Source organism: Aquarana catesbeiana, linkage group LG06 (assembly GCF_042186555.1).
Source record: "Aquarana catesbeiana isolate 2022-GZ linkage group LG06, ASM4218655v1, whole genome shotgun sequence".
Taxonomy (NCBI): domain Eukaryota; kingdom Metazoa; phylum Chordata; class Amphibia; order Anura; family Ranidae; genus Aquarana; species Aquarana catesbeiana.
The window spans coordinates 149950853-149968204 of NC_133329.1; the positions used below are offsets into that span (position 1 = coordinate 149950853).

General features: G+C 39.8%; 1 protein-coding gene across 1 annotated transcript in view; it reads right to left on the minus strand.

The window, feature by feature from the left end:
• ANKS4B (ankyrin repeat and sterile alpha motif domain containing 4B) overlaps window positions 1-10766 on the minus strand; it is a 123573-nt gene extending 112807 nt beyond the window's left edge. The window contains exon 1 of the mRNA XM_073591051.1: window positions 10482-10766. Coding sequence (XP_073447152.1) covers window positions 10482-10645 — 164 coding nt within the window. The 5' untranslated portion in view covers window positions 10646-10766. The remainder of the gene's footprint in view (window positions 1-10481) is intronic.
• Between the last annotated feature and the right edge of the window lie 6586 nt (window positions 10767-17352).

Genomic DNA, 17352 nt, shown 5'->3' on the forward strand with positions numbered 1-17352 from the left:
ATCCTCACAAACTGTCCTTTTTTAAGGAAAACACACATAGGCGAGTATAATTGAAACAAAAAATCCTTTATTAAGGGCTCAGAACCAAACAAAGAGGGAGGCAACGCTGGAGAAACATCATAAATTGGCGAAGCCTTGGACCCCCAGGGCAGACATCAATTCTTTTACTGCAAAATTGGTAGCCTAAAGAGTCCTTATCTAAGGCAGTGCAGTCTGGTCCAGAAGTCCCAGAGATCATGAAAGCAGCAGATGACATCTATGTCCCCAGGCTGTGGTACTACAAGAGGCTGCATCTTTTGCCAGACCAGACTGGACCCAGGGTCATCTCTCTCTGGTCTTCTTTCCACACTTCCTTCCCGGCTGTGGCTCTGGTGTTGGAGATGTGGCAGGAGGAGGAGTAGGACCTGGAGGAGGAGGAGTAGTAGGACCTGGAGGAGGAGAAGTAGTAGGACCTGGAGGAGGAGGACTATGTGTGAGGTTACAAATGTAGGTAGCACATGTTATTTGGCCCCTCAACCCCTTATTGAGAGCTTCCAAAATTAAGGACTCACACAGGAGTCGTTGGCCCTCCTCCATCTGCAGCATTTTGCAGGCAGATATGCCAGCAAAGTCCTCCTCCACACTGTGGGGGCTTCTCAGTGCCTCTGTAGCCTTCCAAAAGAGGCCTATGGCAGCCTCCTCCAGGTTACTCCTCTTCCTGCCACTTTGTCTTTGAAGGTGTAGGGGAGGTACCTGGATATCAGGCAGCCTGCTTGGCCCGGCCACCTCCTGGCTGAGACTTCCCTGTGTATGAAAAAGGGACATAGTTGTAGTTTATGCATCATCAATCACAATCATAAATTAGTACTCCAAACTAACATCTAGTTAACATCATTGATTGGACAACCATGAAGATTTAGAGGAATGCTATACCTGGCTCAAGCTGGGCTCCTCCACATGTTGCTGCCTGGAAGGCCCAGGTTGGGCTTCAGAAGCCTCAGCTGGGGGGGGAAGGAAGCCTGGAAGGAAGATTGGAGAGTGCTGGCCTGGGTTCAGTCTGACCTGCCAGAAAATGCAGCCTGTCATAGTACCACAGCCTGGGGACATAAATGTCATCTGCAGCTCCTGATCTCTGGGAATCCTGGACCTTCTTGTGCTCCCTTAGATAAGTGCTCCTCAGGCCACCAATTAGGATCTTCAAATAGGTGATGTCTGCCGTGGGGATCACCGTCTTCACAAATTCCAGCAATTGATCCAGCGCTGCCTTCCTCTTTGTTTGGTTCTTATATTCAGGGTGGTTTATCTCCCATAGACAGGGCAGCTCCCTGAACATATCAATGAAGATTGGCATAAAGTACTTATCTTTCAAGATATCCATTTTCACTGCAAGACACAACACAAGACAAACCCTAATGTCAGCCTAAAGTCTTCTAAACTTGTGCAAATACAGGCCTCAATCTAGAGTCAGTATAGGCCCAATGTTAAATCTTACCTTTACAATCACGATCGGCACCTCCGTTACTCCTTCCTCCGCTCACAGATCGTACGTACTACGCACGCGTGTTACGCATTATAGACACTGCGAATGCGTGAAACTCCGCCCGCCCCTGACGTTCTTTATAGTCTATTCCCCGCCCCTTCTCATTCGGCACAGTGGGGAAGAGCACATGGCGGAGTCAGAGCAGGTGTCTGATAATTACACCAACGAGGAGGAGGAAAGCCCGGAGGCAGAAACGTCCCGATCCAGAAGGAGACGATTTAAGGCATCAAATATGTCCTTTGGGGAGATGTTGGAGATGGTCGACATCCTGAAGAAGGCCGACTATGACGGGAAGTATGGACCTTACCCCAACCCCAATGTCCGAAAGATCATGGCGAAAGTGGTCAAAAGTCTGCACCGGAATTTCGGGGTACGTCGATCGAAAGATCAGCTCAGGAAGTGGTGGTCGGACCTAAAATTAAGAGAGCACAAGCAGTACAGAAAGATCCGGAGAGTGCTGCAAAAAAGTAAGTAGTTGTGCTGTGTTCCTAGTCTTTTTGTGTTTATTACGTTCGTGCTGCTCCATGTGCTTTTCTTAACTGTTATCCAGTTTAAAATGTCAACTTTCATGTTCATGGGCACATTATTCATTCGTATCAAACATTTTTCTTTCGGCCTATAAAACACCATTGTTTTGGCCATATGCATTTGCCCACATTTTTTAGGGCCTACTTGTGTGAAACTAATTTGGTTGTGTAGATGGGTTTGTTACTAGAATGAAATGCAAACTAGATTCTGTGTAAGGAGAGGACACTCAGCAGCTGTTTACACATCTGGACGCTGGAGCACTAGTGTGGGACACAAGAACACCCTTTTTATTAGGGGGCCACACAGGTGCTCCAGTGTATACTATTGGGGTGTCTCCATCTGTGAAGCTTGTACAAAACAGGTAAGTATTGAAGCTTCACAAAGGACAAGAAAAATGCAACATCTTGGAACTCTGCCAAAACAGACAATTGTACCCCACTTCCAAGCAATGTTTCATATTTATAGTTCTGACATCAAATATCTGTGTGCTAAGTAGACCTATTTTTTTTTACATAAGGGAGAAAAGACTCGGAGGACACCCCTCATCCGAGGAGACCAGAGACCCCCTACCTCTGAAATCCACCCAGAACAAGCACAGCAGGAGGAGGAAGACGTGGTGGAAATTGGCACCACAACAGGTGAGTGTCTGCGACCACAGGCTCAGGTAAGAGATGGATGCTGGCATATTTATAATACATGGTGTTTTTTGGTTTCTATCTTTTTAGGTGATCGTGATGTTGTGGATCCAGATCCTTTCACCTCGGAAAGCGCACAGATCCTGATCGGGGAGATCATGGGGTGTAATAGGGACTTGGAAAACATCAAGAAAAACATCAATGATGTTATTCAAAAAATGAAGAACATCATTGATATTTTAGGGAGAGTTTAAAACCCCTCAAAATCCCTTTGTTTTTTTGTGTGCTAAATGACATTTTTTGACAAATTTGAGAAAAGCCAAATTTTGAAGATGCACACAGTGTGTCAACATGTGCTATCTGCCATCACGGGAAATCAATGGACACGTTTTGGGGGTGCAACCCCTTACTCAATAATCAAGTAGCTGTGAGGAAGGGGTTGCACCCCCAAAACACGTCCCTTGATCCCCCCGTGATGGCAGGTAGCACATGTTGACATTCGTAAATTTGTGTGCATCTTCAAAATTTGGCTTTTCCTGGGGTGACTTCACCCCATCTGAACGCAATATCAAACACAATTTGTAAATACTCATGTCTGATATTGCCTTCAAGTTCTACCAAATGTGAACTTTGTAAGTTCAAGATTTGTGTCTTTCTTGGTTGGTTTTAAACATGCCGGTTTTATCTTAAGTTGACATTTCTACTTTTTCTAATGTAACCCCAAAAATTATTATACAACAAACATGTTGGTTTGTTTTAAAAACCTTTTCTAAATGCACATGTGATTGTGCTGGTATTAAAAAGATTGATAATCAAGAATGTGTGGATTATTGTTTCAACGCTTCAACACTTTTGTGGTGCTCTAATTGGTGTTTTCTGTCACAATGGGTGTTATTTCCTAAGGTAAAATCCACTTTGCACTACAAGTGCAGTTTCAAGTGCACTTGTAGTGCAAAGTGTCTTTGCCTTTAGTAAATAACACCCATCCCATCTGACCACAAAAGAGATGGGTATAGTGTGTATGGGTTTGGCTGACTTAGCAGTTGGGGGGAGGGAGGGTTAAAAATGATTTGGGGACACCCAAAAAAAAGCCTTTGGCACTCTGCCTGAATTTAAAGCACAAATCACATTTATAAACATTTTAGGGGGTGTTTGGGGTAAAGCACTACTATGGAGCTGACAAAATACATTGTTAAGTGACTACATGAGGTGAATATAGGGGCAGGAGACCATGCTGGGGAGGTAAGTGAAGGCAAATATGTATGAAGGAGAAAAAAAATAATTACATAAAAATCCAGCATGCATGAGGACAAAGGGGACATTCACAGCATATTACAATCATGGTAATTACGGAATGAGGAAAGAACTACAATATATTATCAAACATTAAATACAATAAAATGTGATGTTAAAGGATAAAAATCTTACCTTAATATACTCCTTCTGCAGGACCTGGATGATGGCAGAACAGGTCTCTCGGATAATGATCCCCAGAGCCTGGGGGGAGATGCCTGTCGAGAACTTCAAGTCCTGCAGGCTTCTCCCCGTCGCCAAGTACTGCAGGGTGGCGACGAGCCTCTCCTCCGGAGTGATTGCTTGCCTCATGCAGGTATCCTGCCTACTAATATAAGGGGTCAGCAAAGCCAACAAACGGTGAAATACGGGGTCCGTCATCCGGAGAAAGTTCCTGAAATCATCAGGATTATTCTCACGGATCTCATGGAGCAAAGGCATATGACAGAACTGGTCACGCTCGAGCAACCAATTCTTGGTCCATGAACTTCTCCCCACCCTGTTCATGGACTGGACTTGTGTCAAGGTAAGGACCCCAACACCAAGCCCCCGCACAGCACGAACTCTACGAGGAGTACGTATACGCAACATGGTTAGAAAACGGTCGGCTGCTCAGAACGAAGTAACAGAACGCACTTAAGAACAGCAAGGCCTGTGAAGAGCGACCTGAAAAACAGTAACGAACGAACAAGAAGACAATGACAGAGTCACGCGTAGCTTATAAAATAAATAAACAAAATGCCAAGCGCAATAATGTTCTCACCGTGACATATAAGTGTAAATCAAAATATGTGAATGCACGTGCGATTACATTCTAATTAAGTGATTGATAATAGTTGTTTGATTGAAAAATATGAAATCAAGCTGCTATCAATTACACAGTGATCAGAATCACATAGAAATTAAATACGTATAAAATAGATTGATGCGCTCTGATGCATAATTCAATCAATGTGAATAAAATAAAGTTTGTGCTAAAAGACAAATGTGATCAAATATAAATACAATAAAAACTACCAGGTCGCTAAAATGTAAAATCGCAAAAAATAAATGTGAAAAAATATGTGCAACTCTAATCACACAATGTGCAAGTCCACTGAAAATTGTGTTGAGGCATGTGCGATTTCTCCAGAGTGAGAAATGCAAAGATTATTATATTGAAATTGTGTACAAATATACTATAAATGCACTTAAAAAATGTTTCAACTAAAGAATGATCGATCCAATTGGTGCCAATGAAAATGGGGTGAAAGTTACTAAATAAATAAATAATTAATTGGATATATTCCCTGTGGTAAGTGCTAAACACTCCATGATGCTGAGAATAGATAAATAATAAACTTATAACAGTGAGATATATATACAATTGATAAATATAAATAAAATAATGCTGGTAAGGTGCGATTAAGTATAGATGATTTAGTTCATGAGATGGGATTAATAATAGACAACAGTTCAATCTTCAGTAACCTGGATTCCTGCAGTACTTGTTTGTTCACACTATAGGTTATTTCTTCCACAGTCACAATAACTAGTAATTTTCTCAGTATCAGATGATTTATGTAAAATAAATAAAGAGAAAAATCATTGCGCAATATTGCTACAAAGAAAGTCCACAAGCAAAACAGCACAGTGATACACTCACATGTGCCCGACTTGTTTAAGGCATGCAGATAGGCAGATAGGCAGATCTCAGCTGGCCGCTACGGACGAGGCTTGTATTACAAGCTGCTGCTGTTTGATACAATGTATTCGGCAGACTACGTCCTAGGCTCCTCCCACACATTGCATCACTGACACGTGACTTTCTCACGTGTCAGTGACGCAACCCGTGGGAGGAGCCTAGGACGTAGTCTGCCGAATACATTGTATCAAACAGCAGCAGCTTGTAATACAAGCCTCGTCCGTAGCGGCCAGCTGAGATCTGCCTATCTGCCTATCTGCATGCCTTAAACAAGTCGGGCACATGTGAGTGTATCACTGTGCTGTTTTGCTTGTGGACTTTCTTTGTAGCAATATTGCGCAATGATTTTTCTCTTTATTTGTTTTACATAAATCATCTGATACTGAGAAAATTACTAGTTATTGTGGCTGTGGAAGAAATAACCTATAGTGTGAACAAACAAGTACTGCAGGAATCCAGGTTACTGAGGATTGAACTGTTGTCTATTATTAATCCCATCTCATGAACTAAATCATCTATACTTAATCGCACCTTACCGGCATTATTTTATTTATATTTATCAATTGTATATATATCGCACTGTTATAAGTTTATTATTTATCTTTTTCAGCATCATGGAGTGTTTAGCTCTTACCACAGGGAATATATCCAATTAATTATTTATTTATTTAGTAACTTTCACCCCATTTTCATTGGCACCAATTGGATCGATCATTCTTTAGTTGAAAAAATTTTTAAGTGCATTTATAGTATATTTGTACAAAATTTCAATATAATAATCTTTGCATTTCTCACTCTGGAGAAATCGCACATGCCTCAACACAATTTTCAGTGGACTTGCACATTGTGTGATTAGAGTTGCACATATTTTTTCACATTTATTTCACATGTAGCTTGCTGCACACACTGAAGAGCAGATAAAAAACCCACAAGCACAAACTGAACAGCAGAAAACGATCTGAAAACCACGAGTCTGAAAAAGCGCGAATCGTCTCTCACCAAACTTTTATTAACACGAGATTAGCAAAAGGAGCCCAAAGGGTGCCGCGCTTGGTTCTGAACTGGCCTTTTCTGGTCTCGTTGTACGTGGTGTATGTCACCGCGTTCTTGGCGATCGGAAGTTCCGACAACACCGCGTGTACGCAAAACAAGTTTGGCCAACATCCGTCGGAAAAAATCCATGGATTTTGTTGTCGGAATGTCCGATCAATGTCCGATCGTCTGTACGGGGCATTAGAGAGGAACTGCAATCTGCTCACATCATTTGTAATAAAAACATCTTTGCCATTCTGAAGCTTCCCTCCAACCACTTTGCATATTATTTTATATATACTGGATTCTGTATTTGCCAAATATGCTGCAGAAATCTCCCTCCACTGAGTCTGGCTGCATCCATTTTAGCTGTGGGCAGCTGAAGCTGCTACCTGTTCACTTCCCGGATTTACACAGATACACAGAGAGGCACACCTCCAGCTCTGCAGCCCTGCAGCCCTGCAGCTCTCATTGGCCCTCGTATGACTCACCCTCCTCCCTTCCTGGCAAACTCTCACAAGAGTAGAGAGAGAGCTGTGCATGATGTCATAAGCCTAGGCTTTTTTCCAGAGAAGAAACAGGAAGCGAGCTGTATAAGGTATTTACTGGCAGAATAAAAATGTTTTACTGTCCAAAGGTAAAACAACAAGGGCAGAGGATTTAATAGATGGAAAGTTGAAAAAATGACTGAAGGCCTGCTTTAACTGTCAAGAAACATATCTGTAGTAGCTTTCCAACAATTTTGCCGTCCCTGTTTGGGGAGATAGCTTCATAGATTGTCTCAGAAGCATGATGAAAAGTAAGAGAAAATCTACCAAAAGTGAGGGGAAAACCAATATTTGTTTGTTGAATCCTTCATTATGCCCCCATTCAGCGATTTCTTCTCTACCACTGTTCCAACAGTTTTCATTTGACTTTCCTGTTCCATTATGTCTTAGTGACAAAGTCACTGGAACAAAAGGTGAGGGTTATTCTCCCCAGTGGAGACAAAGCAATAAAGATATGACAGAGATTTAAAAACGTCATTGTCATGAACCTATAAAGATCTAAAATAGGTAATGTAGAAAAAAGACACTTCTCTAATTTGCTTGTTTGGATGTACTACAGCCATGACCCTATTCTCCATTTTGTTCAGCCGGCTGTCATGTAAAAGTGATCACTTTTACAGTTTGGGCGGTTGCACCCCCCCTCCCACTTTTCCCAGGACTAAAATAATAGGTCTCAGGATGGCAAGCGGCAAGAGATCAAGGAACATCCATTCCCCAATCTCCTCTGCTGTTTATGAAGCTGAAAGCCCTCAGTTCTGAGCATATCATGTTTCAGAGCTGTAATTCCCAAGCTGCTGTAGCCAGGGAAGCAGCTAAGGTCCCATTTCAGTATGAATTTTTTGTTGAATTTGGACCTGAAATTGACCAGAAGACGAATTACACTCGTGTGCAATTCCCACCAGAGCCTATCCATAGAGAGCCGGTCATAGTCTCCTGACATGAAAATTGGATGCGGGGAAACCGACATCCAATTCGCAATAGTGTGAACCCAGCCTTAGGGTCTATTAGCCCTTGGATGTCTCCATAAAGTGTATTTTTTACCTGCCCAATGCTATCACATAGGGAACATATTACAGTAACCCATTTGTAATAGCATTAAGGTTAAATGAAAAAAAAAAAATTTAAATGGAAAATCAATAAAATAATAACATTTTATAAAAAAGTTAAGTATAACTAAAGACAATATATATATATATATATATATATATATATATATATATATATATATATATATGTATATATATATTTTTTTTGGCTAGAGTAGAGAGGGATTAAAACACCTGTCGGGTTTTTATTGCTTGCATCATATATTCAACAATTTACAACAAACATAAAATTAATAAAGTAAATAAATATCCAAAAATCCTCATATTCCATGAAATCATATGTTAGAAAGTGAAGTGTTATTAGAAATGTCCACATGGCCATCACATAAGAAAAAGTCCACCAATAGTGCCTGAACACAATAATGTCCCCTTGCACACCACCAAACTGAAGAATTCACCTTGTGATTTGAGTGCTCACTCACCAGAAAAAAATAACCTTCTTAAGCTTTCCAACACCTGGACTCATGGCATATAAGGATTTCTGGATGTTTATTTATTTAATCAATATATTTTTATTGTAATTTGTTGAGTATATGGTGTAAGCACCACTTTTTAGTCTTTCAGGATTTACCCTATTTTAATATACTGGAAGTGAAGGAAAATGTCACCAATGGGACACAGATGACAAAGATAAACCTTACAGGGGTTATAATCCTCCCTTATTCAATCCAAAATGAAAAACATGTTTTGTCTTTAGTGTTACTGTAAATGTAAATGCAAATGTGGCACAGGGTGTGCATGTGTATGTAGACGGTGGTTGCACCACACATGTGAGGTATTTCAGTGAACGTTTGAGTAAGAGTAATAATTCTAGTGCCAGGATTCATGGTCTATTCTAAACTGATGAAATTTATAGGCTTTGAAAACATTACCTGTGGAGAATTTTGGGTATCATAATTTTTCACAATATCAGAAGCGCATGCAATTTAAAACTTGACATGTTTGGTATATTTTTGCTTGATGTTATATTTTGTCAAAAAGTAAGTATTACATTTTGTTTGTTTGCACTAAAATTAATTTTAGTATATTTTTTTCCTGAAAATATTCATTTGATAAACAGTTGCGCAAATATAATGCAACATAAAAAATTATAACAACCAACTTTTTATTTTACAAGGCCTCTGCTTTCAGAAAATATATTATGTCCTGGGGGCTTTAAAGCGGAGCTCCAGGCCCCCCACCAAAAAATAAATACTGTAGCTGCTGACTTTTAATATTAGGGCACTTGCCTGTTAGGGATCCATCTCTCGGTTGCTGCTGCCACCATTCCTTGTAAGGGAAACCGGCAGTGAAGCCTTGCGGCCTCACAGCCGGTTCCCTAGAGTGCATGTGCGAAGCGCGCTGCGCTTTGTGAATGGTCTGGAGGTGGGGGAAGGAGGGGGACGAACTTCCAGAGGACCTCGCTGCAGCGAGGTCCCATGAAAGTGGGGAACGGGCACTTGTCAAAAACAGGTACCTGCCCCCTCCCAAAAGGTGCCAAATATGGCAGCAGAGGGGGGGAGGAAGCATACAAGTGGAGCTTCTCCTTTTGGGTGGAGCGCCACTTTAACTTTAAACACATTTTATAGCCAAAAATACAGATTTTAACATATGCAGAAATGAAGAAAAAAAATGCTGTAGAGGGGAACATGTTAAATACGAAGGTATAATAAGATATGTAAAGATATTATGTTAATACATTTAGATTGTGTTTCGGTAGTAATTTTGAAAATATTAGATAAGGTAGCATGGCAACATCACTGCTTTTCCTATACTATTGTTTAAAACAAGCCATAAAATCATTCACAGGTTGGACTCTAACATACAGTTATGAGTAAATTTAATAAATTTTTGTAGTTACACAGTATATTTATTCATTCATTTCTGTAATCTAGCCCTGACAGAGACTCTGTACCTACAACATTGACAAATGATAGCTGACACTTTTCTTGTACAAAATTACTGGACAGGAAGTAGTTTTAGACTATAAATTCTTACTTGTAAAATATATTTTGTTTGATGAGTTATGGAAGCTCTTCATAAATACCAATCATATTAACTTTTATCCACATAAACTGGGTGGTAATACTCTAGTGTTTTTTTTTTTAAATATTCTAGTTAGCGTTTTAATGATAGATAGGTAATGCATCAGCTTACCCTCGGTTGCACACAACCTCCAAGACATCCAGATGCCCGTGATAGGCTGCTAAGAGAAGGGGTGTCATACCATCTCCATCTGATGTGTTAATATCTTTCCTAGTGGCTTCTTTCAAGATATCCAGATAACCGTCTATTGCGGCCTGGTGGTACCTGGTGGACATTTTCACTGTCTACCCAGCGACGGCAGGACTGTTACACAATTCTCACTCTAACCAGGAAACAGTTTGTAGAGCAGCGCCATAAAGCTTATTGATTAATTATTACACGCTGGAATGGCGTATTCAGAACAGCAGGATTGGGTGCAAAGTCCTTAGAAATTAGTTTAACGCAGGGTGGAGATTTAAATGCAGCACATGTACAGCAGTAAGAAGAGGTTCCTAATGATTAATCAGGGTAACAATAAAAACAGCACAAAGTTCTTTCAATAATTGCTGCAGATCATCTTGAAATGTAGATTTGAAAAAGGATGCATAGCTACGTTAAAGAATAAGAACTTTATCGGTTAATGTTTACCTAGAAGGATATCTGTCAGGATTAAAAAGCTAGATGTTGCTTTAACATGAAGCACTGTAAAAATTGCAAAAAAATCAACTTAGCACTGCTACCATTTTACAAGCAGTGGTAGAGCTGCTTATATAATGCACAGACACTTGCCTTAGCAACATGACTATATCCACATACAGAATCTGAGCATAGAAGGCTTATCATACATAATACATTTACACTTGCACAAATCCAAGATCTTTGCATTCATTCAGGTCCACTGACATGTTGGCAAGCTGGACTAGCTTTTAGATGCCACCACCCTGAAAGGAACATGGCACTGACTCTTTTTGGATTTTCAGAGCACGGAACCCAGGGGTGCACAAAAGAAGATCATTTTGCACAGAAGTTAAAAAAAAATAGGGATTGATGTATTGCTTAGTTAGCAGCCTTCCCAGCCTCCTCATGCGCCTGACCAAGCCTTGCAGGCTTGATCACAAACAAGGCCTGAGTAAACAAGTAAAGTAAATGCATAGGCAAGGAAACAGGTTCACGTAGCAGCACACTCCTTGGCAGAATAAACTTGCCCTCCTTCCACTCTCCTTCTGCTCTGTTCAGCCTCAGAAAGTAAAAAAAAGACTTGTGTAAGCCATGAGTTGCTGGAGCGGTAGCCTTACCAGGACTATAGACACCCCATGTGACAGTGTTGAATAAACCAGCATTATCATATGAGTGACATACTCCCCTATACTCTAAAATATAGAGTATTATCTACAGCTCCAGGCACTAAAAGAGTGTCAGGGGAGTGCAGGAAAAGTAGGGATATAATGTTGGATATACTGCTCTAAATATAATGATGTACACAGTGTTTTAATCCACAGCAACCAATCATGTTTCAATTTATTGTACTATGTAATGGTATACTGTAGCTCTAAAAAATGTAGAAGCAACATTTTCTACTAGAAAGGTATGATTTACACAATCTTCTGCTATGTGTTTTTGAGAAGCTTTTTTTTTTTTCAAAAAAAAAAATCAACGTATTAACTACAAGATTACATTTTCCTCTCCTCCTACTACTGCCAATCTCTTGGGGTCCCTTAGTCTTGGTGTGCCTGAAGCAAAACATGTTTGAACTCTTTAATAAAATAGTATACATCAACGAATATTCATGGCTCCCAGTGTGAGTATATTAATAGATTTCCATCATATGCTGGTTGCTGCACTGACATTAAAAGCACAATCCAAGACTATAAACCACACTGTTAACCACACGTGACTTATAATATTTTTTCACTCTCGAGCATGTGATGTTGCCTTTATACAAGAAACTCACCTTTCCCATAATACAAGGGTCTGATTTTACTCTCACCACTACCCTCAATGGATCTATAGCACCTCTCCTTAGAGCCAGTCTAGAGGAGTCCCTAATGGGTTCCGCAGGAAGGATACCTTCTATTAATTAGGCTTCATCATTGAAGAAGATTGGAGATACTTGGTGGCCAAAGGCAAAAAAAAATGTAAATTTCACAATGACTCCTGCTGCTGCCTCCATGCCCAGTGAGGAGAGAGAGAGCAGCGCTGCTGCACATCGCTGGATCAGGATCGGGGGGCTAGGGAGGGGCTGATCTTAGAAGGTTTTTTAACTTCAATGCGGAGAATGCTTTAAGGTACTTTAAAAAATATATATATATTGATTAGCTAGATAGCTAAAGACAGGTAGAGTAGAAAGGAATTTTTTTTCACCAGAGATCAGGTTTATATAAATGTCTTTGTACAACATTACTCAGTAATCATATGCAGTAGTTATATTGTGTATATTATTATTTTAACAATTAGCCAATTGCAACAATAGCTCCTCTAGTTTACAGAAATAGTAAAAAGCAATAAAATGCTTTTGTTATATTGATATAAAACCACAGATTGGGAATTGTTTAAACTTTTTAAAAAATTCTTGGTTTATTACATGAGGCATTGTTTGTTTTCATCTGTGACTGAAAAACCTCAACGATAGCATCACATACACACAATCCAGAGTAACGCAAACATTGAAGATAATATATTAGGTACCAAATGAGGAGAGAATAGCCTATGCTGCACTGTGCAGGAGCACAATTCTGTGGGATATCCAGCACCCAGGATCTGTGAGTCATGGTGACAGTATGTATTTAATTTAATTTTTTTTCCCCTTATGGTGCTTTGTGCCACCCTTTTAAAACTTTTTCTTTGAGGAATTGGGGCTGCCAATAAAAAAAGACCTTGCGTAATGTCAATATAATTTATAGGTATGTATCAGTTTTTTATGGATCTGTATCAAATTGGCATAAGACAACAGTAGTAAATTATGATATGTATAAATTGTATACCCACTCTCTACATCTCGTTATGCATATGATACATTTAATGTTTGCAGTTTGTACTGTATATTTAATTTCATAAACTGCATTTATTTACCCTGGCACAATGAAATGTAGTGAAATATAATGACTGAATAATAATAAGTTATTATATCTTTGCAAATTATCATGCAAATGATTATGTGGTTGAATATACTGATGGATAATTCTGTTACTGCTCCTGAGAAAATGCGTCGGTGACAAAAACTAGTTGGGTGAGGCTATAGCACTGTGATGTCACCATTCAGGCAGGCACTTGCACACATGAAACTAGTGGTGTGGAGTGTCATGGGAAGCTTGAGCTGACAAGTACAACTATACACATGTTTATCTAGTGTTAGCCCCCTCCTATTCTCCCAAGGAAGTGGAAGATATCTGAGAAAGGCACATATAAATAAAGTTCACTGTCCACTGCATTGTCAATGATAAAACCATTCATTGAAGTGAGAGTTTGAGACTATATGTTAAGATGTACTGGACTGGGACACACTTATAGGAAGGTTAAACTTTATGGTTGTGACTACTATGCTTTTATACAATTTCTTTTAATTGTACCGGTAATTTTGTAAGCAAATAAAATTGTTGTGTAGTGCCTCTTCCCTGGGCTTGATAAATGTACAATGTAGTTTATGGCTCTTCTGTATCCAGAGCTGTAATTTACTTTGTAGGCCTGATCAGGTTTATCCCTAAACCTGGTGGCTGATTGCTTCTGCCTGCTTCTAAAATAATGTCCCAGAAATAGTTTGGAAGGGTCAATCACTGAATTATGAATAGTTATCTGACCTTAGCCAATTCCTGAGCAGTTGGCCCTGAAGGCATAAGAAGAGGGAGAAAAAAAAGGGAGAAGATAAATATTTGGGAGGATCTAATCAGTCTTTTTTTTCCCTTGGGACTTTCCCCTGGGAGGGGGATGTGTGTGTTTGTGTGTGTTCCAGAGATCAACTGCTGCTAGACCTCAGCATGTGTTATGGGCTAAGGGCTTAAAGAAAACTTGCTTGAAGGAAACTTTCTTGTAGAAACTCAACTGGAAAGGTGGGAGCCTTTCTCTTTAAGCTCCAGGTGTGGAAGTACTTCTTGAGGGTACAATGCCAGAGGTTGCTGCTGACTGTGACTGGTCTCATAGGGTCTCAGGTTTACTGGCTATTTTCTCTTTCTTCAGCATTATTTTGAGGCTGCCTAATACTGTGAGCACTTTTGGGTATCCTGCACCCTTAAGCCTCCTCCCTGCATTTTGTTAAAGACTGCTATAATACTTAAAAAGACCCTTATGCCCTGTACACACGGTCGGATTTTCCGACGGAAAATGTGTGATAGGACCTTGTTGTCAGAAATTCCGACCGTGTGTGTGCTTGAGAGCTTGCTATAAAATTTTCCAACAACAAAATCCGTTGTCGGAAATTCTGATCGTGTGTACACAAATCCGATGCACAAAAGTGCCACGCATGCTCAGAATAAATTAAGAGAAGAAAGCTATTGGCTACTGCCCCGTTTATAGTCCCGACGTACGTGTTTTACTTCACTGCGTTCAGAACGATCAGATTTTCCGCCAACTTTGTGTGACCGTGTGTATGCAAGACAAGTTTGAGCCAACATCCGTCGGAAAAAATCCATGGATTTTGTTGTCGGAATGTCCGATCAATGTCCGACCGTGTGTACAGGGCATTAGACTGAGCCTGAATTTGTAGGTGTGCTTCTGGGACTGGTTACAGAGCTGGCAGCCTCTGGACAGGTAAAGAAGACCCATGTTATTGCCAGTGGCCCCTCTGGGGTTAGTGCTACAATTGTATTTTTTATATTTCCTCAGTTTTAATGCATACAAATTTAGGATGCGGTATCAATCATTTGTGGATATACACTCAGCAGCCACTTGCCTTGCGATGTCGTCATGGAGGAGTGGAAGAGGACTTCAGTGGCAACCTGTGAAGGTCTGGTGAACTCCATGCCCAAGAGGGTTAAGGCAGTGCTTGAAAATATTGGTGGCCACACAAAATATTGACACTTTGACACTTTAGGCCCAATTTGGACATTTTCACTTAGGAGTGTTGTAATGGCACCCCGAGTATGAAAGGGGTTAAAGCCCTTTAAGACATTCCACTTCCGAACACAAAGGCAGCTACCGAACACTTCAATCAGCCGAACAAGAAACACATACAAATAATTCTCCCCCCAAGTATGAGACAAGGCTCTGTATTGAGGGTCAAACAGGAATGAATCTTTATTTTGAGATCTCACACAAATATATACAGCAGGATGACAATACAACCTCTCACCAGAAACCTAATTAACATGAGCTAATTATCTAATCCTTTAGACAGCCTAGGTGACTCAGAGACATGACCTTTAGGACAGATTTCATGTCTCCTAGCTCACTGACTATACAATACACATTATCATACATCTCAACACAGAACTCCTTCATACAATTGCAGGGTTAATTTAGCCCAGGCAACAATGGCTGAAAGAGAAGCCACACTAGACTCATTTACATTATAGAAGACAACAGACAGGTGGTTGGAGTTGATAACATCAGCATCTAACAGTATGTGTCCCAACAGTATGAATCAGTCACTATTTGTAATATGGCATATCCAGGGTCCCCAGAGTCTGTGTGTCTTGGGGGACATGAACCTGAATCTAAAATAACGCCACCTCAAGGGTCCCCAGGCATACAGCTCACAAAGAGCACTGTTCCCCCAAATGCCAGGGCCCATAATCGGTAGGCAAGAGGCTAGCATTCAGTCCCCTCCAAAAGCCTCTGTCCCAGGTTTATTCACTTTTGTTGCCAGCAGTTTAGACATTAATGGCTGTGTGTTGTTATTTTGAGGGGACAGCAAATTTCCACTGTTATACAAGCTGTACACTCACTACTTTACATTGTAGCAAAGTGTCATTTCTTTACTGTTGTCATATGAAAAGATATAATAAAATATTTACATAAATGGGAGGGATGTACTCACTTTTGTGAGATACTGTATATATATGTAAACCCTGGTGCCTGTCATATGAACAAATTATGGCATGTGGCATTGTAGGTAAAGTTGCAGATTAGTCTAAAGAATTAAAATCATGTTTTTTTTACTTTTTTTTTACTTTTATTTATTAGCATTTTAAAATATAATTTATTGGATGGCTGGATGAAAAGTTTAGTGCAATATAACTTTTGCAAAAGTCACAAATAACATCACAGTCCAGGGAATGTATGCCTTGACACATATGATAGCCTAAAAACACTCAAAATTCTGTTACTTTCTTAAAAAGTTATAGGAAATGAAGTGTTTTTTTTTTTTACAAAGGCTTCCTGACGAGCTGTCTTTCGATAATCAATATCCATGTCCTTGCTGACTTTTTTGAAGGTTTACAATTATTTTTCCAGAGAATCTGCACCTTAAGATATCTATCTAGATCAAGGTCTGAGATAAAATACTACAATTCCTTGTTTCATTTGCTGACTTACTTAGAAAATGCATGAAAAGGTAAGACAAGTTAAAAGCCCATGGCAAGATGTGGCTAATAAAAATAGCTCAGCATTGAATTTCTTTAGTAAGATGACCTGTGCATGTGTCGTGACTTACTGGTAAAGACATTTTGCCTTGGGATAGTACTACTTTCTTTGTACTCTTGGGTATTTCTCAAATTAGTCATTTTGTAGATATTTGTATAAAGCCTATTATAGATAAAAATATTTTCATTTTAAACAGTTCCACATTTTACACAAAATTGAAACACTGTCCGTTCACAAGGTCCAAACTGTTATTCAGCTCAGTGTTAGCCTTGGGGCATAACTAACCAGCAAATGAGCAGAAACAGTTTATGATTGTAAACATATACTGCTGGTTATATATTCATTTTTTTTTAAAGGAAACCTGTACTCAGGAAGTATGAATTGACACTAGCTAATACTCCTTCTGAAAATACTAGTTCCCTGGTCATACTAATTCAGTGTTTTAAAGTGGTTGTACACCCTTACAAACCACTTTTTACTACAGGTACAT